Source organism: Pagrus pagrus (assembly GCF_965226575.1).
Source record: "Pagrus pagrus genome assembly, chromosome: 6".
NCBI lineage: Eukaryota > Metazoa > Chordata > Actinopteri > Spariformes > Sparidae > Pagrus > Pagrus pagrus.
This window is the reverse complement of record NC_140190.1, coordinates 15,681,272-15,704,814: the sequence shown is the minus strand read 5'-3', so window position 1 is coordinate 15,704,814 and position 23,543 is coordinate 15,681,272. Positions and strand designations below refer to the sequence as shown.

General features: G+C 41.3%; 1 protein-coding gene across 4 annotated transcripts in view; it reads left to right on the top strand.

Annotated features, from left to right (window-relative positions):
- The window catches only part of cacna1ea (calcium channel, voltage-dependent, R type, alpha 1E subunit a), a gene marked incomplete at its 5' end in the record, with an annotated part of 96,598 nt that overhangs the window by 28,609 nt on the left and 44,446 nt on the right, over positions 1 to 23,543 (top strand). For all 4 annotated transcript variants that reach the window (XM_084355901.1, XM_084355902.1, XM_084355899.1 and 1 more), the window contains 2 exons: positions 7,077 to 7,182; positions 7,347 to 7,486. In XM_084355901.1, the coding sequence (XP_084212027.1) occupies positions 7,077 to 7,182; positions 7,347 to 7,486 (246 nt within the window). The remainder of the gene's footprint in view (positions 1 to 7,076; positions 7,183 to 7,346; positions 7,487 to 23,543) is intronic.

The following is a 23,543-nucleotide window of genomic DNA, read 5'->3' as shown; positions in this document are numbered from 1 at the left end:
ATATGATTTCACCCGTTTAACGCTGGGGCGAGTGTAGCTCAGGAGGTACAGCGGGTCGTCCAGTAATCGGAACGCCGCTGGCTCGAATCCCAAATTGCTCCTGATGAGCAGTTGGCACGTTACATTGCAGCCTCTGCCATCAGTGCATGAATGTGTGTGTGAATGTGAGTAGACTGGAAAAGCGCTATAGAAATGCAAGTCCACTTACCATCCGTTTAACGCAGTTTCTCCTTATTTTTCACCTCCGCCTCTTCATTAGGGGCATATGCAACTCTTTATCAGGCATATTCTTGATTCGAAGTAGCTATTTTAGCAAGAGTGGTGGTATGGACAGGTATCTCCTCTCACAGATTCGTCTGTCTGCTGCAGTCTTCGCTGTGTGTATAAGTGCAGCTTTGTCGCCAAGCCACAGGTGACGTGAGGCGACGCAACAATCTACCATCTATCATCGCCACTAGTTCTTCGATGTTGGTTTGGTGCGTCTGGACCCTTATTGTGTTGAGCAGGTAGTGTACAGGGAGTTTCTAGAGCTTCCAGCTTTGAGAGCGATGAGAACCAAAACAGTGAAGTTGTGGGCTAAAACATGCTATAAAGCTCAGCAAAACCGAGCTGTGAAACAACTGCCCTTATTTGGTCACAAAATGTTACTAATTAACATGTTTTTTTGGTGTTTTTTTAATAAAACAATAAGTTATGATTTTACATGGAGGTTATATGCTGCTCTAATTCTTGGCCAGTAGCAGCGACTCCCTCCAGGCTAGTTATTACTATGAGGTTTCCTGGCTAAGCTGTGCATTTTTTTCCCCACCGTACAATGGAGAATTGACTTTAAGGACCAGTGTGAAAACTCATTCTTTGTACTTTTTTAACCTCAGCCCTTCCCTGCACTTCACATAAACTGAATCTATTGTCTAATTCTTTAAGTCCTAACCCTTAAACAGTTCTTTGAAGAAGTGAAAACCACCCTTAAACATCCTCACTCCACAAAACTCCTCACTGTCTTTGTCTAAAACGCATATTGGTCCTCACAGAAATTGCTATACGGGACCACAGACACACACACGCACAATCTCTGCAGGACATCTAGTAAAAGGTCAGCCTTGTGTTTGGAGCACAACTTGCCGCTGTCACCTCACCGTAAGAGGCTCTTTTTTTTCTCTGAGTGCTCAATTAACAGCAGATGATCAATTCAGGAATCATTCAGAGGTCTGAGCAGCACAGAGGGCTTTGTGTTGGCTCATTTCTTTGAGTTCATAGTCTCTCTTTTAGCTCACAGGAGTGAGAGGTAGTGTGTGTGTGTGTCTACAGTACCTGGCTGAGGTCTCAGTCGATGGAAGGCTGATGGAGGCCTGGCAGGGAAGAGGCAGGGCTAATTAAGCACGCGGACCGAGTGTAGTGCAGCAGGCCTGGTGAGGACCGGCAGCTGCTCCTCCTGTCTGATCCCCACTGGGACCCCCCGCAGTGGGAAGTTTCCCATTGAGAAGGTACACCTCTAAATAATAGATTGATTGATTTAATAGAGTTTGTTTCATCAGGGCACACAGAGATAACCACATGCCTGCGACTTTTTAAGCATGCAACAGTAAGACAGGTACTTCAGAAATTGGACGGGAAATGTCACAGATAGTGTTTTTTGCCTCGCTCTCTCTCAGAGGTGTAACCAGGACATAAAACTCAAAAATGGTAATTTCATTAAGGCACATTTTAGGCTGTAAATTCTTTGCGTATGGCTCTGGGGTCAGCTTATACTTGAGAAACATCATTCATTTCCCTCTAACTACATTGCATCCTTGTGTGAAAAATTGAAATTAGAGGGGAAATGACCCTAGTGTCCCCTTGTGCAGTTATGGTGCTATCCTCATTTATTCTCCATTAAATGCTTGCTTTTTTTTTTTTACTTCTTAAATGAGAGCACATTTTCAGAGCGAAGCTGAAGAAAATGACACCAGTAATTGCGGATGTGACTTTTGATTATTATGCACTGATCTCAAATCTGCTTACTGAAAGTTGATACAACCAGTCCTCACAAACATCACAATCACACGAGCTGTGTTCCAGCCTCCTCCTCCGGTTTCCTCAGGGCCTCTGGTATTATGACTGTATATCCACCGGCCCTCTATATCTCCTGACAGAGGTGTATATAAGAGCAGCCTGTGGCTCTCAGTTGACAGGGTTTACTCACTAGGCTGACTGAACTATGGCCGCATTTATCCCCAGGATTGATCGGCTGGCTCAAGCAGGCCACTGAGGTGTGGAGGTGATGTGGAATTAAAGGAATATTGAACTGTGTTTGATGCAGCTGTCTGTTAAATCCATTCAGTTGACAACATCTTTTATCTTGTGCATATTTAATGAAGTCTTGAAATCTCGATTCTTTAATGAATTGATGTTGTTGTGTATCAGTTTTTTGCTTTGACTCCACATGGAGATTAAACTCCTGGCTTTGCTCTGTGTTTGTGTATTTAACGCCGCTCTTTGCCTTTGACACACGCTCACTCACTCACTCACTCACACACACACACACACACACAGACAGCTGATAATTCACAGATTTCCAATAAGCCAGCCTCAGATGCCTGTGATTCATTTTGATTTTCACCTCCGTGTAATGATAATCACAGGGGCTCGGATCCAATCTGGGCTTGAGCGTGTTCACAGATGCACAGGGCATCACACTCCGTCTCCATGTCTATTTTTACACGCATGTTTGAAGAATCGAGGCAGAGCGCCAGTGTCACTGTGACTCACAGGACTGCTGACGAGACGCCTCACTGCTAAAGCTGGTAGACAATCCGTGATCAGCGTCACACACCAGAACGACACAGAGGAGTTTTGTGGTTATGGACACTTGTTGAGTGTGTAACTTACGCTGAGCTCAGTGTTGGTTTTTACTCTTTTACACAGAGAGAATTTATTGAAATGTCAGGGGGAGTCAGGAAGCACCAGTCATATCAGGAGGTTTCTCTACAGAGTTCTTTAGCGTCTTTCAGCTCATTGTTTTGGTTTCTGACACTGCAGTTTTGCTGTTCTGATTCACACTCGCGGGTCTCATTGCGTCACTCTTGGCCGAACAACAGTACAACACCTACCAAGCACAAACGGCAGACAGACACAAGCCAGGGTTTCATCGAAATGTATTGCAAATGTTAAACACATTTTGAGAAACTCAGCAAAACGATGAGCGAATTTATGGATGTCTTTATCCACTACCCTTATCAGGTATTAGGAGTTGGTTTGCCGATATTAAAGGACATATTGGTCAGAAAAGTAGATCTGAGTCTAAGTCCTAACTCGCCAAAAAGACGCTTTGGGATGACAGCCTGATCGTCCTACAATCAGAAAACGTCATTTTTCGACAAGTCCATCCAACCATCCATTATCTGAAACCGTTTATCCTTTTCAGGGTCATGGGAGGGCTGGAGCCAATCCCAGCTGACATTGGGCGACGGCAGGTACCCTGGATAGTCGCCAGTTCATCACAGGGCTGACATATACAGTAGGGAAAACAACCATTGACGCTCACATTCACACCTACAGGCAATTTAGAGTAACCAACTAACGTAACTAACAATGAGACTCAAAAATCAACTTTTCTTACAAATACAGCTGGAGGAGCTAATTCTTCAGTGAGGTGCCATTAAACCATACAGAGAAGGGAGCGCAATGAGATGATGTAATTAAATTGAGTGCCTGTCGAACCTCATGGTCACAAATGGTTTGCTTATTTCATGTATTATTTTGAGGAGTCTTTTCATCACTACACACAAAACTGATGTTTTGGTCTGCCTTCAATTTTTGCATCTCTTCAGTGTTCAAGTCAGATGTTTCATGTACGTCATGAATTATTCAATAAGTCTGTTCCCATGGTACTTCTTTGAATTTTGTTTTTATGGATACACCAACTTTTCCATCTCTGCCAAGCTTAAAAACTTCATTATGGAAATTTCTGTTTTTCCATTCAAGTACTTTTATGCTCAGATTGAAAATATGCTTCAACACAGGTGCATGGAAACTTTAGCAACAATCTGGTTCACATAGTTTTTAGCAGTTAACAGCGAAAAATTCAATTTCCTCAAAAAACTAAAAACTAAAGCGCCAATTTTCTCAGAAGCTAACGAAGACCAAAAACCGAGCTGAACTAAGAGTGAATATTTGACTTACACTCGAGAGGTTGCCAGAAACATGACCGCAAATGAATGATAATGTTGCTCCTTATTTGCTGGATTTGTAATATGTAACTGGTTGCCACATGTTCACCAAATCAACATAATAAGCGATTAAGTTAACTGGAACTCTATATAGACAATATACAGGTCAACGTTGTTCCAACGCCCAGTGAAAATACAAAATAACAACATTTTGTTATATATTTATATCATGAAAATGACTTAAAAGAATAATAAAGAAAGAAATCTATAAAGTACATGAACGATCACTTTTACTTCTTTTAATATTACTTCAAGAAATGACACATTCATCACATCTAAATGTCCACTTTTGACCATTATGATAAGATCCGTCCTGTGGTCATTAAAACTAGTCTGACATACAGAGCAAAGCTGCAGTCTGTGTGTGTGTGTGTGTGTGTGTGTGTGCGTGTGTGTGGTGTGTGACAGAGATAGTTGTGCCATCTTGTAGCATTGACTTTTGGCTGGAATAGAAGCCTGTTGCCGTGGATACCTCTGTCTTTCTGTCTTCATTTTCTCTCTTTCCTCCGCTTTCTTACCTACCTCTCTCTCTTTCCCCCTCCCATCGTCTCCCCCCTCGTCCTGTTTGCTGTGTGTGTTTGAGGGAGGCAGGGTGTGGCGACTGGCTGCTGCTGAGGACTCTCTGTGAGCCTGAAGTGATGCGAGTTATTGAGGAGAAGTGAATCAAAACATACATTTCACTCCCTAAAAGAAATCAAGCTTGGAAACAACCCCTCAGCAATTAAACCACTTTTTCCTCTTTGTTGTCAGGCTCATTATCTTCTGTCTGCTGCTTGGATTTGTTTTTCCAAAACCTCTCAGCGATTTACTTGAAATCACTGAGTCAATCTGTAAACGCAGCCTTGGTTTAAGTAAGAATGGGCTAGTGGGAGTACGATTGCCTGTTTATTTAGCTTCCCATCACTCACTTGTCCCTGAGTAACCCCGCTGGGTGCAGCTGCCAGCGCAACATCGATGTCAGTCTTACATGGTCTCATTGCCTCCTCCTCACCTACCGGTTTCACAAGCCTCTGACTCCCTATATAACCGTCATCTTCTCCTCCGCTGATCATCCTCCTTATCACTTTCTCCTGTGTCATTCTTGCCTGTTATCTCTGCCTCCTTCCTCCTTCCGTTCTCCCTCCCTGTCTTCACTCTGCAGATTTAAGCTCCCTGCCTTCCTACCTCTTCTGCACATAACCAGGAGAAAGGGGGACTGCCCACACAGAGTATTAGATAAAGAGCACATTGCTGGCTGAGCTCAACCCCAGAGCGGCTTGAACCGACAACCAGTGCAGGTCCCATGGAACAGGCAGCGAAACTCGTAAAAGTGACCCTGTTTATAGGATCACATCTCAGACCCAACCACTCATTCCTCCTCGATAAACCTTCTGTTGCCTCGGTGTGTTTGTGACGCTCTCTGCTGACCTCAGATAAGGTACAGCCTGTATCTGGTTACGTCTCCGGCCCTGGGGCCTCTAACATGCCTGGTTAATTCTGTTTCATGCAGAGGGGAATCAGTGTTAGCCTGTCTGTCTTCGCTTACATGACATTGTAATTGCAGCGCCGCTGGGATTGATTTACTCAATTAAATCAATAATTTTTCCTGAATTGTTTCTAGTCATAGTGTATAGACCTTTCCATGCTCTGTAAAGACATAAGAGACACACTACACACATTTCCTGGACTACTGTTGTGCTCTGATGAATAGATGACATGACACATTCAACTGTGACCTAGAAACCTGTTTTCAGAGGTTTGACTTTCTGTGGACAATCCACGTGTCACTTACTGTACATACATTAATTAAAAGATGAGCCAGCCACTATTTAGTGATTTTCTTAGTGTTGTTATACAGGGTGCCTGCAGGTCTATAAAAAGTCATAAAAAAATGTCAAAAAATTGCCAAAGATAAGTGACAAAAATTACATTGCAGCCACTGCAGATGTGATCTACTGGGCCCATTCCAAAACTTTTGATGAGAATGAATCATTTACACACTAAAACATGTAAACAAAGGTTCTAGGGTTAAAAATACCAGAATTTTTCCTTTAAAAGTCCATAGATAGTTATACATTTGAATTAGTGATTGCCACAAAACTTTTCATCTACTTTAATTTTTCCATCTTTTGATTTATTTTTGTCAAAATGAGTCAAACTGCGTGAAAGTCCACATTTCTGATTTTCTTAATACTGTCTCTTTACTTCAAACTTGCACTCACCTGTTGGTAGAATGCACCTACCCCTGGACGGTTTATATATACTACATACAATACCTTTATACTTGCTTGAATAAGAAAAAGGTGGTTCATCCAAAAATCAGTCTTGAAATTTGGTCAAAGTTATCTTGAAAAATGTTTTAAAAGCTTAAATCAAATCTTTAATTAAAGTGTCTGACACCCGTAGACATCCTGTTACATGAAAAACCCAAAACCAGCGATGACCTGCTTGTGTATCCAGAGCTTGATGTAGCTTATTCCTCTGCGCAGAGACCTTCATTATTATCAAAAACTATTTCAACACATCATGCACAGGGTGACATTTACCTTCATTACCATGAGCATGAGCACAGTAGTTTATTTTGAGCTGATCCCACTTACATCCTGCTGCAGTTAATACTCAGTAAAGCGCACCAAATCGGCAGCTTAAATTAGTGTCTAAAAATGCAATTTTCTCCTTTTTGCATAATGTTTGTAAAAACCTGGATGTTTCCTGGATGTTTTGGAAAATAATGAAGTACTTAGAACATGCTCAGGGGCTTGGGCTGTGTGGTTTTGATCTTTTCAAGGTAGTAAGTCAAGTATATAACCAGTCTTATCTTTTGAATTAAGATACTTTACCAATTAATCAACATTGTCAGTCCTAAGTTCCTTAACTTCAGCCCTCCACTCCGTTTGAGTACATGATCCTCACCACCATCATCGCCAACTGTATCGTCTTGGCTCTGGAGCAGCACCTTCCTGGAGAGGACAAAACTCCCATGTCTAAGAGGCTGGTGAGATATTTACACATCAGCACATGCAACAATACTTCGCACTTTTCTGTCGCCTTGATGTAATTACACAATGAGTCTAAGCTGCCTCTGATGGAGCCTACAGCTCCTCAGAAAACCCAGACCTGACATGTAAGCTAATTATCACTCTTGCTTTGCACTCGCAGGAGAAGACAGAGCCGTACTTCATCGGGATGTTCTGTTTTGAAGCTGGGATAAAGATCATCGCCCTCGGCTTTGTGTTTCATAAAGGCTCTTACCTGAGGAACGGATGGAACGTCATGGATTTCATTGTGGTCCTCAGTGGGTGAGTCGAAAAGTGTGTGTGTGTGTGTGTGTGTGTGTGTGTGTGTGTGTGTGTGTGTGTGTGTGTGTGTGTGTGTGTGTGGTTGTGTATGGGTGGTTATGACTTAAAGGGATAGTGATTCTGTGAGATTTCAAACACCAGTGTTTTATGTGTTTCTACGGCTCCCAGTTGTTTCTAGCTGGATTGGTGACCCAAGTTCGATAGACATGGTGTTTCTTTGTTGCCTGTTGGTCTTTATTGAATATTAATACTTTCCAGACGAATTAAATGTTCTTGGTCCATTTTGTTATGATGAAGAAATGCTGTCTGTTGGATGGCATCTCCAGTCTCCTTGTACACATAAACACTTGTCATCGGCCTTCTGTTCTTGTAGCTGATTGAGATTATTTTCATTTCAGAACACGGTTCATGCATGTCTCCAGATGTTGCACACTGCACCCATATCTACTGTCCTTGTTTAAACTCTTTGTGTGTTCACTATCTGTGCTTCATTTCCTGCTGAGGGGATCTGTGTTTCAATAGCCCACAGCACAGGACTGTATGGCAATAGTGGTCGAAACTATCAGAAACTGTTACCCACTCTGCCCAGAAAGACTTTTAGTCTGGTGAATCATAACGAAACTCTTACATGATACTTTTGCTTACCAGTCCTTTGCACTGGTTTCATCAGATATTTCACCTAGTGTCCGTCCATCCTTCTCAATTTTACTTGCCTTTTATTAATTAATTTAATACATTTAAAAAAGTTACTGGAAAAGGTCAAACTAGTGAACTTGTGTATGTAAACGCTCAATAGTTAAGAGTATAATGACAAGAAAATTACAACTTCAGACGTTAATAACTTGCAATTATTGGCTAGAAACAAGCTGTTTTTACCTGAGCAACATGTTGGATGACGCTGAAGTCATATTACGAGCGGCTGTGGACTGCTGTGTTACAACTTGTAAACCGGCACCTCGCTCATCAATAAAATGGCAGTTAAAGTCCATCTGTCTCGTGTCACATTAAAGGGCATTTTACAGCAGACACCTTCTCAGCAGAGGCAGGTGCATCAGAGCGGAGAGAGGAAATGTTGTTGGTTTTAAAGGACGAGCTTGATGAGACGGCAGATTAACCTCAACACCTCTCTCCTTCTCACACACACATGCCGTCACACGCACACAAATGAAATATTAATCAATTCACAGAAGTACAAAGGGCGGCAGACAGGGTTCTTAGAGAATTCTACATGATTCTGGCTGTTCAATTATTGATGAGCCGAACTCAGGCTCCTTAACAATACTCCACGCAGTGCTGGAGAGAGGGAGGATGGACGAGAGAAGACGAGAAGAGGAGAAGAGAGGGATTGTTGTGGAAGCAGTTCAGAAAGCTTCCTGCCCCTCGAGCCTGTTGATGAGTTGACGTATGTTTGAGGACGGTCACCCCCACGACGTGTTGCTATACGACCAAAATTAGAAGCTTAATTAAAACACAGCGAGACCGACACGTGCTAATGGTTCTAATCTCACCTGCTTGAATGAGGACAGGAAATGAACAAGGCTTTCCAGCTCTGTAATAGGACTTTACCTTTTGTGTGAGCTCTTTGATTACAGACATGCAGCAAGAACAGACGTTCTGGCTTCTCCTGGTACAGAGGTCAGCGTCACTTCATGAAACTCAAACGTAAAAATTTGCTCTCTGATTTGCTGAACTATTATTTAGCGGTTAGACAACTTTCTAAGTGTTCGAAGGAAAACAAAACAACAGTGGCCCTCCGTCGTCCTTTATGTGCCGCACCCGGTTGCGATTTAGGGAGGAGACGTGCTCGATCTGGACGAAATAGCCTTCCAGGTCTCGTTTTATTAATATTCGGCATGATGAAGTGCGCTGCGGATAGATCCCTCTCTAAATTATCATTCTGGCCACAGCAAAGATAAATTAATGAAAATGTTCCTGCTCCCTCTTTCTCTGTCTCTGTCTCAGAAACACACTCACCTACAGGCCATCACTGGAGGTTTGCAACCTTATTAGAGACTGAATGAAGATTATGATATCTGCTGATACTATTAGCTGAGCCACCGGTGCTGTCTATCAGTGAGTAATTAGGAGGTTTCTTCAGACTGGAGGAGACTGTGTTACAAATATGCAACAGACACAGACCTCCCAACATGTTACTCACACACAGTATGCATGCAAACATTATCATAAGTGTAAGGTATATTATTAGCATTATTAACAAAAAAAGCAATAAATGTTTGTATAAAGGTAGGAGCACTTCCTGGGCTCAAATTGAGTTTGTAAGATGCGCTCTTTGGAGAAACCATCAAGGCACTCTCTTTTTAAACAGGCACTGAGGGATTCTGGTTACGTACGCAGGTGCAACTTGTCCCTTCAGGCGTGCTATGCAGCACGTTGTCAAAATTAATGAAATGCTTAAAAAGTGCAACTACACTGAGTCACCAGCTTATTAGTTATACCTGTGTAATCCAATGCAATACAGCACAATGGCCTTGCAGTAAATCCTGTCATCTGTGAAGCTTATAATGTTCAGTTTTGTTGACATTTTGTCAGAGAAGTGTTGACTGCTCTGAGCTGACTCAGACATTACAGTGTGAGTCAGGCAGGAACTCTACTTTAACTGCATTGCATATTTAATAAATCACACATATTTTCTAAAAATAGCGCAGAACTACAAATATACAGCATAAAAATGCTGCTTTATATAGTAATCACTCATATCTTAGTTATTGTAGCAGAGTTAAGGAGATATTTATCATGTTTGCCTTCACATAATCAATCAAAGGGTTGTCAAGTTTTATGGAATTTGTAAATGGAGCCTCATAAAGTGAATTTGAGCTTCTCCAGTTTAAGGTGATACATGACATCCTTTATTAATGTTGCTTTAGTGGGAGGTTGTGACTCTTTTCAGTCGAGTCATGTTAATCTGCCTGCCAGAGGGGTTATGAAGTTCACACACAAGTGAAGAACATCTTCTTCAGTTGTTCAGGAAAGCGCTGCAACTCTGTTTTGATGTGAAGCTCCAGAAATGTCAAGGCATCACCCTACTTTCCCTCAGCACGAGGATGAGGAGATAGTAGAGGTGTGAAACTTCACCAGCTTCATGTTTCGATTTGACTTTGACGTGTTTTTTACATGACTGCACTTACTTTTTCATCATTTGCAAGCAGTTTCATAAACTTCCCTCTTTACCGCTTTGAAATCAGCCTACAACATGGCAGACAGGGCACTTACTGAACGTAGCAGCCATCACAAACAGGACTCTGCTGCACACACTTCTCTTAGAGTTGGAAGGCAAAGTTGATAGCAACTCCTCAACTCTTGGCTGATTAGCTGGGCTCGTTGCATTCTTCATGGCTACAGACGCTAGCTCCAGATGGAAATGGCTAACTTGGTTAGAAAATGGTGTGAGGTGGAGTTACACACCGTCTGTTTCTCGTCCAGTACGGGCTTTCTAGTACCCCCGAACATAAGAAATGTTAGCTTAACATCTGCCCAATATTCAAAGCATTAGAAGAAGATGTCCCAGTACCCCAAATACTGCCAACGCTAGATCAGGTTCTGCCATGTGTCCCAGAATATCAGACATAAATTTAAATAGTTCCAAAAACTGGATAATTTCGGGCACAGCCAGAACGTTTCCCCCCGTCGGGGCAGGACATATTGCAGAAATGTTTTGCCCATGGACTCAAAACACGCGACTGTTAGCTGATACCACAAAGCATGTGAACCCCTCCACAGTGGATACTCCTGACTCACTCAATATTAAGTGTGAACATGTATAATTATGGAACCATTTGCTAACAGTGTCGACGCTGGAGGCAATGATTAGCTCAGCGAGCTGCCTTGGTGTTTCAAGATGGCCTGTATTACACAGAGAGAGTGAGTGGGAGGTTGGTATGAAAAACCAGATGGCACTTGCTGTTTCCTTAAAGGCTGTTATCGTGTAGCTGAGGACTGATGTGACTGAAATTCAAATAGAGGGGCTTTCTCAGGCCGCCACACATGCCGCACCAACCAGCTACCAAGGCCAAGTTGTGAAGGAAAGTCCAGAGGAGGCGAAAACATGACAGGAGAGAAGCAAAGTAGAGAACAGAGAAGAGATAAAGCCGGAGGAAATAAGAAGGATTGCCTCTAAGCGTAATCGTACGTACTAATTGGCACCTTGGCAGTCTCATTCGCTGGCAAGCCCTCCATTAGACTGGCAACAGTTGGCAGAGGGCGACGCCCACCAAGGGATTGTGTCACCACGATGTGCCAGACACTTCACGGGGGACATGGAGAGGTGGGGGGAGAGATGGGGTTAGCTCAGAGGGAGTTAATGCGAGTAGTGAAGAGGAGGCTGGGAATAAAAGAGCATTTCAACCTTTTCTTTCAGAGACCTTCAAGAACACAGACATGTCTGAAAAATCTGTTGTTCTTCTAGATGTCGGAGGACATACTTGACGTATCAAGTAAAGTAGGAAAAAGCGAGACTTTAATGTCTCCTTCAGAGAAGCTTGTGATTGGAAAAGGCAAAGAAAACAGAGAGGAGAGAGATGGATGCTGAGAGGATTAGATGACACAACAAGGCTTCAATCTCGCTGGTACATTACGGTAGCGAATCTCCAGAGGACTTTGAGTAATTTGAGAGGTTTGTTTGTCATAAAGTCGTTAACGTAAAGCTAAAGACAAAGAGTGTGCAAGGTTTAAGAAAGGCCTCAAGTGTTCACTCCTCATTTTGCTGCGATTAAACTGTTTGCTGAACACGTTAAACTTGCAGACCATGAGAATATGTTTTTATCTGATCACAATTTTCTATTTTTAAAGCATTTTATTACAAAGTAATTAGTAGAGTGAGGACAGGAAGAGGAGAGAGAGGGATGGGAGATAGCCTGGAACAAAGGCTCCCGTGGACGTCGAGGACACCCCAAGTGACTAGTTTTTAAAAACTAAATCAGATAATCCACTCAATGGAACAGCAAAAATCCATTCTCTCCCTATATTAATGCTTTTTCAACAAAACATCTTTTGCTGCGTTGGAATCAATTAAAAGCGACAGTTTCATCGTGTAAAGTTCTGTTTTTTAACCTTTTGTTTATGCCTTGTCATGTGGCTGAGATCAGATAGAGTTGGTGGAGTTGTCTCCGACCTTCTACACCACCAGTATTAATGAACGGAGAGGCAGTGTCCTCTTGTGAACAGATAGATGCTGCAGCCATCCGTCTTTATTCCTCACTGGGTGTCAAAACTGGACCATTCCAACTCTAGCTAATATGAGAGCTTCACATCGATCAGACCACTCCTAATATCAGCCAGCAAGACAAATACAAAAAGAATTTGATTTTCATAGCATTCATAGTACCCTACGTACTCAGTCTCCTTGTCTTCTCTTGTCCTGTACCCCTGGGCTTTACACACCGGGACTGCTTATGTCTGTTTTTTTCACATAGAAATTTATTTATTTATTTATTTTCCAGAACATGGTTGATTTTTCTGAGGTTTTGCACCATAAATAAAGGCATCAACCAATCACGTTGTGTGGAGTGGTCGTCACCTCATAACTCCTAAAGACGGGAGGAACCGAATGTTTGTTCTCTTGATTATTGGAGGCTCGTCTCTGTGTTCACTTCTAAAACAACCTCAGAGCCACAAGAAAAAGTGACCGAAAAACAACCTCAACCACAGAGAGGGGTCACCGCCTGCTTTTAGCTTGTAAGCAAATTATCCTTCAAATACAATAAAACTGATGTAATGTTTTTTGTTTTTCGCTGTTTTTTTAGATTGTACACCTCCACTATGATAAAGGCTTTTTAATATTTATGTATTTTGGGATGCCTTGATCTCCTCTGGTTTGTGATTTTTACATAAAGGTTGCATTTTGTTTCACAAACCTCAGAAACACACACATCACTCAAATCCATCCTTCCTCAACTCCGACTGTTCCTCGGGTTCCACCTGACAAAATGTTTGCTGTTTATTCGTTGCAGCATTAATATTTGCCATTATGAACAGTTTGAATCCAAAAATATTTACAGCCGAGTATTTTTGCAATCACATGTTGTTTATTCGTCACATCCCCAGTGGGTAAAGGCCTTTTCTTTTCCCTTTGTTTCCTTGTCCTTTTCATTTCTTTTCCTCTCCTTATCTTTCCTCCGGCTACGTTGTGCCAGTGTCGCCAAACATGAGCTGCACTATTTGTACCATATTATTATCTCAGAGAAATTATCAGTGTGTGAACATAATGTCACTGTACCTGACTCACTGAAAGCTGAAGCCACAATCTGTCTGATGTGCGTGTGTGTCTGCGTGTGTGTGTGTGTGTGTGTGTGTGTGTGTGTGTGTGTGTGTGTGTGTGTGTGTGCATTCATGTGTATGAACCAAATGTGCCACTACTGCATGTCTTTTAGCCAGCAGCACCTTCTGTCTGTTTGGCAGTCATACACCTGGTAGAACTGTCACACACACACACACACACACACACACACACACACACACATACACACACACACACACACACACACACACACACACACACACACACACACACACACACACACACACACATACACACACAGGCAGATACTTTAAAAACCACACATGCAGATACACAGACAGACCTGTCCTCTCCAATCTTATTTCCCATCTGTCGTCTGATCGATTGATGAGTTCAGACACAGCCGGGGTGGATATGTCCCCCTGAGCTGTTACCGTGGTGACTGAGGACCCCGCCCCAGGTCAGGCTGTCACTGGCTCCAGTCCTGCTGCTTCTCCGGTCAATGTCACTACAATTAGACAAGAACATGATAGATTTTCTCATATTGCGGTGGGGGAATGTGCTTATACACTTCCTTTTTGTGTGTGTGTGTGTGTGTGTGTGTGTGTGTGTGTGTGTGTGTGTGTGTGTGTGTGTTTGTCAGAAAAAGCCATCACTTCCCTTTCACTTTTCAACAAGCCCTTTGTCTCACAAATCAAACCAAATGAAACATGAATATGTGCGTAAATCAGAAGAAGAAAGAGAGTGTGTAGCGAGTGACATCCTCGGAGTAAAAGTGGTGTTTTAGCTGTGATCCTCAATTAAGTCAGTGAATAATGATGATGGTGTCGAAGGAAATGACAGTCTAACAAGCTCACTCTCTGTCCCTGCATGCCCTCCCTCTCGTTCTCGTCTCCGTCTTTCTAAAGAGGCTGAGTGGGCCGTGAAACATAGACGATGTCGAGGGCCTTTATGCAGTCTGGTCTGGTTTCTGATCAGAGAAGATGAGGTGCTACACTGAGATGAAAGAGCTCCTGATGTCAGCTTCAACTCACGTCACATTAAATTCAATTGAGTTATGAGTGAAAGTTACCAAAACCAATAGAGAGTAGAGCTGAAATTCTCTCGAACATTTCTCAATTATAAACTTTTTCTTTTCATGTAATTTTTATGCGCCTGTAAACACTTCGAGTTGCCTTGTGTCTGAATTGTGCTATACAAATAGACTTGCCTAGCTTTGGTTTGCCTAAATTTCCATTATCAGGATAATCCTGAATATCTTTATCACTAAAAAGGATGTTGAATAAAGACGTGTGTCCTGCCTGTGATGCAACAAAATCATTTGTTTCAGAACAAAATGTAAGGTAAAGTGATTCCAGTATGTTTTAGTGACATTTTAAATCAGTTGACAATTATCGGGATAACATTGTTAAATGCAATTATTTTTGGCTAGGATAATTGTGACGTGAAATTTTCTTATCGTCCCATGCCTAGTTTGGACTTTTTTTTTTATGTTAAAAGATGTGCAAACCGTAAAGCAACTGTTTAAATCGAGCATGGTGCTGAAATGAAGTTTACTGTAACACTTGGAAAAACACACTTTTGAATTAAACCAGTTCCTTGTGAATTCAAACACTACAGAAACACTTGAATTCACCCTAAACTGAAGCAGGCCTCTGTTTATCATGTAACAACTACTTAAGTCTCGTAGCCCAACACAGAACATGTTGCACATTTGCAAATGCATAATACAAAGGTTGAAACTTTTCATCTTGTTTTTGATTTAAGGTAATTGCTTTTTGCTGGGATGCAATATTTACATGTCAGTCAGTTTTTGTTTTACCAGCACCAGATGTCTTCTGAGAACCGTCAGAATCAACCATCAGTGTTGTTGGAGAAAAAGAAGCTTGTGCCCTGTAGCAGCCACAGTTTCTCTGTAAACGGTCCATAAGGGAGTCTCAAGCAAAGCTAATTTAGAGAGATTGTTTTTGGACTTTTGTGACGGCAGCTAACGCTCATGTGCGTCTCCTCTCTGTACCTGGTTACAGGCCAAGGATGTTGAGAATTATTGGAGTGGCTCTGACAAGCAGCTAGATTGAATGGATGAGTGTCCAGAGGGGAGGGATGTTAAGTGCACCTGAGAGAGAAATTCAAGAGACAGCAGACCCAGTGTGCAGTGCTTCATGGTCCAGTCTGCTGTTATCAGTGGCAGAAAATAAAGTCAAATTAAAGGCAAAAAGTAATCTATTGTGGGTTTTTTATTTTGGACTAGTGCAGTCAGCATCTCACCTACAGCTTCAGGCATTGTCCACACATGCACACAGTGTTTCTTAAAATAAAGTTTTTCCTATGGGTTTTAACCTCTCGTACACATGTAAACAGTGCGTTAGGTCACTGAAAAGGTCGTTTTCAGTATTAACGTCTTAAAGAAGGAGATTTTTGGAACCAGTGACACACGCACATTCACTTCTTTATCTAGTCTTATCAGCATCATTGGCAAAGGTAAAATTGGTTTGTATTGTGCATTGACGGGATGGATGTTGTATTGTCTATATTTAGAAAGACACAAAGTGACATGAAAAAACAATGACAGAGGTACAAAAAAACTGATGTTTTAATAAAAATAGCATCATCCTGGAAGATTCTGTAAATAAAAGTCACGTTTCCCTGCTTCATCATTTGTGTCCTCTAAAATGAAATGAAAGTAAAAGTAAAAATTGTTTATAGTACTTTCTGCAACTAAGCAACCAAAAGAGTATACGAGCTGCTTCCTGTTTACACCGGCACACATGCGAAGTGTACATGAATGATAATATCCATTTTCAGTATGGACAGATATTGTTTTAGAAACATCAGATAAAGACAGTAAACTGTCTTTTACTATATACCTTTAAATGTTACAGTTACGCCTGAAGATGACAACACAAATAAACAAGTTTACCGATTTCACATATCTTTGCAATGCAAATCAACAGCCAGTTTTCTACCTGGAAGTTACTGTTGTTGTACACGCGACATCACAGTGATTCAGTCTATAGGCCTCAATCTACTCCTGCACTCCGAGGTAAAATGGCACTGATAATAAATTATGCAGAAACTATTACGCTGAACTACACAGATGGAGCATGTTTACCTTTAGAGACTCTGACCTATAGAAAACCCCCTTGGAGCTCTGGCTGGGGTGGAAATGACATCATTAGAGGATCTTCCTGTCAATCAGCCGTAGAGTGGTGCCAGCAAACTTACATTTGTGATCAGTGATTATCCCTCGTTTGCATCAGGTACTGTAGATAATAAAGATGATAATATAGTCAGAGGCAGTCGTTGAATAAAGCACAGGGTTGTCAGAGAAGGTGTCAGTGTCACCACAGAGTCGGTGCTGAAGCAGCTTCTTGAGCAGTGCTGCTGTCAGAGTCGTATCGATGCCAACAAGCAGCGTGTTGCTTTTGCTTTCATTGTCTGCATGAGACGGAGGAGAGATCCAAACAAAATATGCATTTACATTAAATTCTATATTGTTGGTACACTTCCTCCATCGCAAAATCCTCTCAACACCAAAAACAGCTGAATCCAAATCCTTTATTTTCTGTTCACCTTGCTTGGCTATTTATTTCATTATATGTTTCATATTTTTCTCAACCTTTGGCTTTGTGAATCAGCGGTGTTCTCGTCTTGCCTGTGATAAGGTCTATTAAGATAAATGAACTGTGGAGGAAGTTTAGTTGTATTATTACTTAACATTCTGATGTTCATTTTTATCTGGTCTTCTGTATGCTGTTTGTGAACTTTTGTGACCTAAAGAGTTTGTACGCCAACTGCTCATCTCTGCACAGTATTAAATTAACATTTCACACTCACTCACCCTCTATCTTTTTCTTTCCCTCCCTACCTCTCTCTTTCAACAGATGGCTAATAAATCATTTACTCAAATTAATTACTCATTCTGCCAAAGAGCAAACATTTAGCTAACTGACACAAACCAACATGCACGCTGATACTCTGATTCACATAAAGCCAGGCCAGTGTCTCAGGCTGTTGATATAAGGAAAAGTAACATTTGATCTTGCATAACAACTTGAACGTCTTGGGTGTGAACGTAGAGGGTTCAGTGTGTGTGTGTGTGTGTGTGTGTGTGTGTGTGTGTGTGTGTGTGTGTGTGTGTGTGTGTGTGCGTGTGTGTTTGCTTGTTACAGGGAGAGTAAAAAGGATGAGGGGGGAGTTAAAAATGAGAGAGAGCACACTGTAGGAGGCAGAGAGGCTTATATTAACTAAACCATCCACAGCAGCACTGTAGGAGTTGCTCCACACAATTCCTTATGCTGTCAAGACAATCTGCTGTACACACACACCACCCACTGTACTGTGGGCCACCACAGCAGTTGTACTAATTCATCGTCCTGCAGAATCAGGTGGGAATGTGTGAATTCTCACTGCATGTTGAGAGCAGCTGCTTGCTTCTTATAACTCAACAATCTTTATCAGGGCTCAAAAGTGACATTCTGTCTTCAAATCAATGGATTTTTCACACAGTCACAATAGTCATAATACTTAAAGGATCAGTTCACCCAAAAAAGAAAATTCAGTCATTATCCACTCACCCTCATGCCAATGGAACGTCGGCTGAAGCTGCGTGGTCCACGAAACATTTCTGTTTTTGCTTCACAGCAAAATAGTGTTGCAGCGTTGTCCTAAACATCTGAAGTAGATGGGGACTTGATTTAAAACAAAAAATCCCAATCCCAAATTGATTTGAATAGAGGTTATTTACACCCTTGATGCAAAGTCAAACTCGTGCACATGCTTCAGACGGGGTGCATGCTAACTTTAAGCTTAGCATCTACAGTGTATTGGCTTTAAAGAGGGTTCATCGGCAAGGGGATCAGTAGGTAATAACTACATTTTGATTTTTGGGTGAACTTATCCTTTAATGTTCACTTAAGCAACTATTTCGAGCCACAAAAAGTTACTGATGGACACAAACCGAGTTCTCCGACTACTGCTGATATCATCAGTCAGAAACGATTGTGGCCCTGAGGCTGAAATGCTCTCTGTCATATGTAGGAGCCTTTGTGGCAGATTGTCCAGTCTCTTCTGTTTGAGGGAAATGGAGCGATTTATTATAAAAAAAAATAACTGAATACAGCCTGAAGCATGAAAAGATATCAAGACGAACAGTAGAGGATGCTAATAAATCACTGTGTAACAGAAGGATATAATAAAAAATATAGATAAAAACAATATCTTAAAAACCCTCAACAGGGGGGAAAGTTGACGCCTGAGGACAGAGAAGGAAAAATGGCATCATTCATTGCTGTTAAAGCCATCGCCAGTGTCCAGGAGTTTTACCAGAGTGCTTCATAAATGTATTCTTTCATAGTATTAAAATGCTAAAAACCCAGATAAGGGAGGCGAACATGCCCTCTGCGGTAATGTTTGCTTTAACCTTTAGTCTGTGATTATACTGAAGCAGTTTATATCAACGTGTTTCTTCATTCACTCACTGCTATAAAGACTTTTCTATTTTAACACAGTTCAGCTCTACCATCTCATGGTGTTTGTTGCTGGATCCTCTCTGCCTGATGCAATTTACTGCAAGTCGTGCCACTGGATTGCACACACTGAAACATGTTGCTTTTTGTTCATTGGAAAACCTCCAAGAAGTCATTTTTCCCAGAGCTAAGAACAACATCAGGATTACCTCTATTTGCAATCACCAAATAGCTTCTAAAGACATCCTCCAGCTGACCTTAGCACATAAAAATCACCAGAATAGCCCATTTTCACAGCAGATAATTACTACAAGGTTATGTGGGTTGGTTGGTTGGTTGGTTTGTCAGCAAGATTAAACAAAAGCTGCAGAATGGATTTGCATGAAACTTGGATGGAGGATGGGTCTTGGCCCAGAATAGATCCCATCAACTTTTGGTGCGGATCGAGTCAGTATTTCTCATTTTCTTTAACATTGCAAACAATTTTGTTGATTTCTCAGAGAATAACGCATAGATATCATGATATTCAGCAGGCTGGTACAGTATCTAAGAGTAAATACAAAAGACGCTGTTGGACCTTGGCAGAGTTATCTAGTTTGACATGATATTTCAGGAAAGCACAGGTATAATCGGTTACTTTGATAATTGCTGCATTTCATTTACATAAGCCAGAACCAGGGCCCTAAATTGTGCATGCTGGCTCACTAGGACACTTAAAGACCCTGCACACCCACACAGATGTTTTTTGGAGTGGAAACACCTGTGTGGATGCCATGTGAGGAGGAGTGAGGGGGCTTTAATGGAAGAAAACCATCATTAATGTTAGTAACACCTTTGATTTCAAGCTGTGATCAACTAAAAAATTATAATTATAATATAACTATAAATATTAAGTTGTTTCACAGGATAAAAGTTACGATTAGAGAACATTCAGATTTTTTTTTAATATTCAACAACATCTTGTGATACACCCAAATTATCCCACAAACCTCTTGGGCTGAGAACCAGTAGAGTAATAATAACACCACTGCAATAGCCAGGTGCGCATATATCATATTGGTTAGCAGCTTGACAGTGACATGGAGCATAAGTCTCAACGTTATCAGTATCACGGCATGACGGTTGTCACGACAGATTTGTCACGCAGCAGAGAGCTGTCAGTTCTGCAGGGTATGTCATTGTTACTCACTTATCATGGCTGACAACTCTGACCAGGGCATCAGCTCAGTTCACTACGCTGTGTTTCTCACTGAATGCCTGCAGACACGAGCAGGCTGGACAAAAATGTTTCCTGTGTGACAGCCAGAGGTGACTAAAAGTGACGTTATTTACTTGTTGAAACACCAGGCACCTGTCAGATAGGCGTTCAGATAAAGAAGTGACCATGAGCGTTCAATCAATCCAAGAGCCCCTCATCCCCAGAAGAATCTAACGCAGAGTTTTATTGACTATTTAGTATCGAAGAGGAAAAAAACACACTGTGAAAATTATTATTATTATTAAAATAATTGCAGTAAATTCACAGTAGTATACTGTAATTATTTTAAATTTGTTTTTAAATCACAGTAATATATTGTTTCTACAGTAACCCAGATATAATTTTACAGAATACAGCATTTTTTTGTGAAATTACATAATGGCACTGTGATAAGGATCTGTAGTTTTTTACGGTTTTATAGTAATACTACCTCAATATACTGTGTTTTCACGTTAACTCAACACTATTTTGCTTGTTAGCATGTTAGCCTGTCAGCTTGTTGTTGCATGTGTACCTTGCTGGACCACTTGTTAGCATGCTGTTAGCCCTTTAGCATGTTAGCATGTGTACCTCTTTTTTTAAACGACTAAATTACCGTATGATGCTGTAACCTAATCACAGAATTTACCATTTTTACTTTTTCTCAGGGTTGCTGCTTAAATTCAAATTCACAGCACCTTACTGTAATATTGTAAATAATTGCCCATCATGCATTACAAAAGCAAAATTACAGTAGTTAATTGTGAGAATTTACTGTGAAAACCTGGTGTTTGTTAGCAGTGTGGAGAAACTGGGAGAGATGTGGGGACTACAGAGGGATATAAATCCAGTTTATGATGAATTTTAGGGTTGTTTCTGAAATGTTTTTAAATTAAGACACATTAAAAATAATTGAAGCTACAGATAATAATGTTTTAAAAACCCAAACACCAGCAGAAGGAACAATCTTCATTTAATATTTAGTCCTCTATCATCATAACCTCAGTAAATACATGGCGTTTATTACCACGGGCGACTCCATTAGGTCATAAAATAGCCCGAACCTAACATGAACAATAAACAGATAAATGAATAGTTCTACATGAGGGAGGAGGGAAACTACAGGGAGGAAATAAACTGTCTGCCAAATCTTTCATTTGCCGCCAAATCAGCCATGTGTTGTTTCTTCCTTTGGCTGATTTACATCTGCCAGTTTCTGTGGCCAACCTTCACCTTCCTCATCTCTGTCGCGTGTGCCGAGTCCAGACGGCAGTAGTGTGTAGAATAACTGTCATAATGATGACTGCAAAGCGATGTGATGGAGGGAGTGTAGGTTATTGTATTTTTTGGCAGTATCTTCATATAAATTCATTCAATTGTCATTTTTATCTGTTTTTATCTTTCTTTGACAGAAAATGTTCCAGTTTCAGACAAAAGCCTTCGAGAGGCTTGTTTAACCAAGAGGTCAATAAGAAATCAGACAGGAGGAAGCAAGTAAACACTTTAATTATTGTTGCGTGTGAGGAGTACCAACTGAAAGAGGAGAGGGGAGTTGCTGGACTCTCATATTGTTGATTGGCAATCAGACCAGAGCGGGTACACCAGAAGGGACAGGACAAAAAAAAATCATCAAGCTCTAAGCTGCACGTTTGGTTACATTTTCATAATAGACAGTTGATGGCGTGTAAAATGCTGTATGTTATGTCTTGTTTCATTTGAAGGCAGAATGACAACATTCAAAGTTGGCCCCTCATGGCTTCCTCTTGGATGCACTCATGATCTGGCTCCTGGTCGCTACATTATTATTCACCCACTGTCACGAGGTTGACACCCAGAAACGTCCTGAAGAAAGCAAAACATGAAAATCCTTCTTGTGGGGATTTTGACAAGATTTGAGAGTGAGAGTGAAAACCATACATATTCTGCCTTACAAGCTTTGTATTTTATAAGTGTAACCCTAAACTAAACCACAGTGTATCGAGACTGAGCCAATACCAAGACTTTGAGGGTGTCAGACCAAGACCGAGACCAAGGCAGGACAAGACTGAGTCAAGACCAAGACCAGTGCAAGGCATTTTACTTTGTTGTTTGTCAGCAAACAAATACAGACACAAAAGAGCTGAAAGCAACATAACCACTTTTATTCAACACCTCTCTTACCATCTACCATCTACCTAACCAACTTTTTTTTTGCAAAGATCAAGTTTTCTCAATGACTCTTGCCTTCCAATAGAAACCAGCGTTAAGTACAGTATAGTATAGTCTTCTCTGTCTGAGACCAAAGCCTTCAAAAAGATGCCTCTGGTACTACAACACTTTATTTTATGCTTTAATGGCTCAGACGGTCACAATATATATTAATTTGTTATCCTCTTCAGCACCTCTTCACATTTACCTATGCAGTGTCTTCTTGAGAGCAAAATAATCAATATGTAACACAAAAAAGGAAAATTTGATATTTTTCTCATGAATTGCAAAGCACTGTGATAGAAGCCCCATACGCAGATGGAAAACTTTTATGTCTGATCTGTATGTGCAGGCTGCCTCTGCTTTATTAGTGTGACGGGGATATTGACCTCCAGACAGCCACACAAGAGCGTCACAGACAGGGAACCGGCTGCAGACTTTATCTTCAGCTCTTGTCTGCAAGCGTGCACACATTGTGTCTTTGCATCTCGGCTTAAACAAGCAATGCTGAAAAATCAGCAAAAAGGAATTTCTGAGTTTTGTATATGATGCTTGACTTAATGAACATCCCTTTCTTCAAAAACACTCTCCAAGCATTCGTCATCGTGGAAACGGGGCCCAGGACATCCACTGAATAACAGAGGGCTAAATGAGGAAGCCATTTTTAGCCCCTCTATCCCCCGGTCTCCATAACAACTAAAGAGCAGCCAGGACTGACTAATGGTCTGAAGAAAGATTGAGAGATGGAGGAAGTGGGGGGTGAAATGACAGAGGTGGCAGAAAGGCAGCAGAGGGAGCGATCGGAGTAAAAGGAGGGAAGACGAAAAGGAAAAAGTGAGAAGAAATTAAGTGATTTGGGTGAAAAGGGGGGAAAATCCAAAGGGGACTAGGGAGAGGTGTGAAACTCGTGAA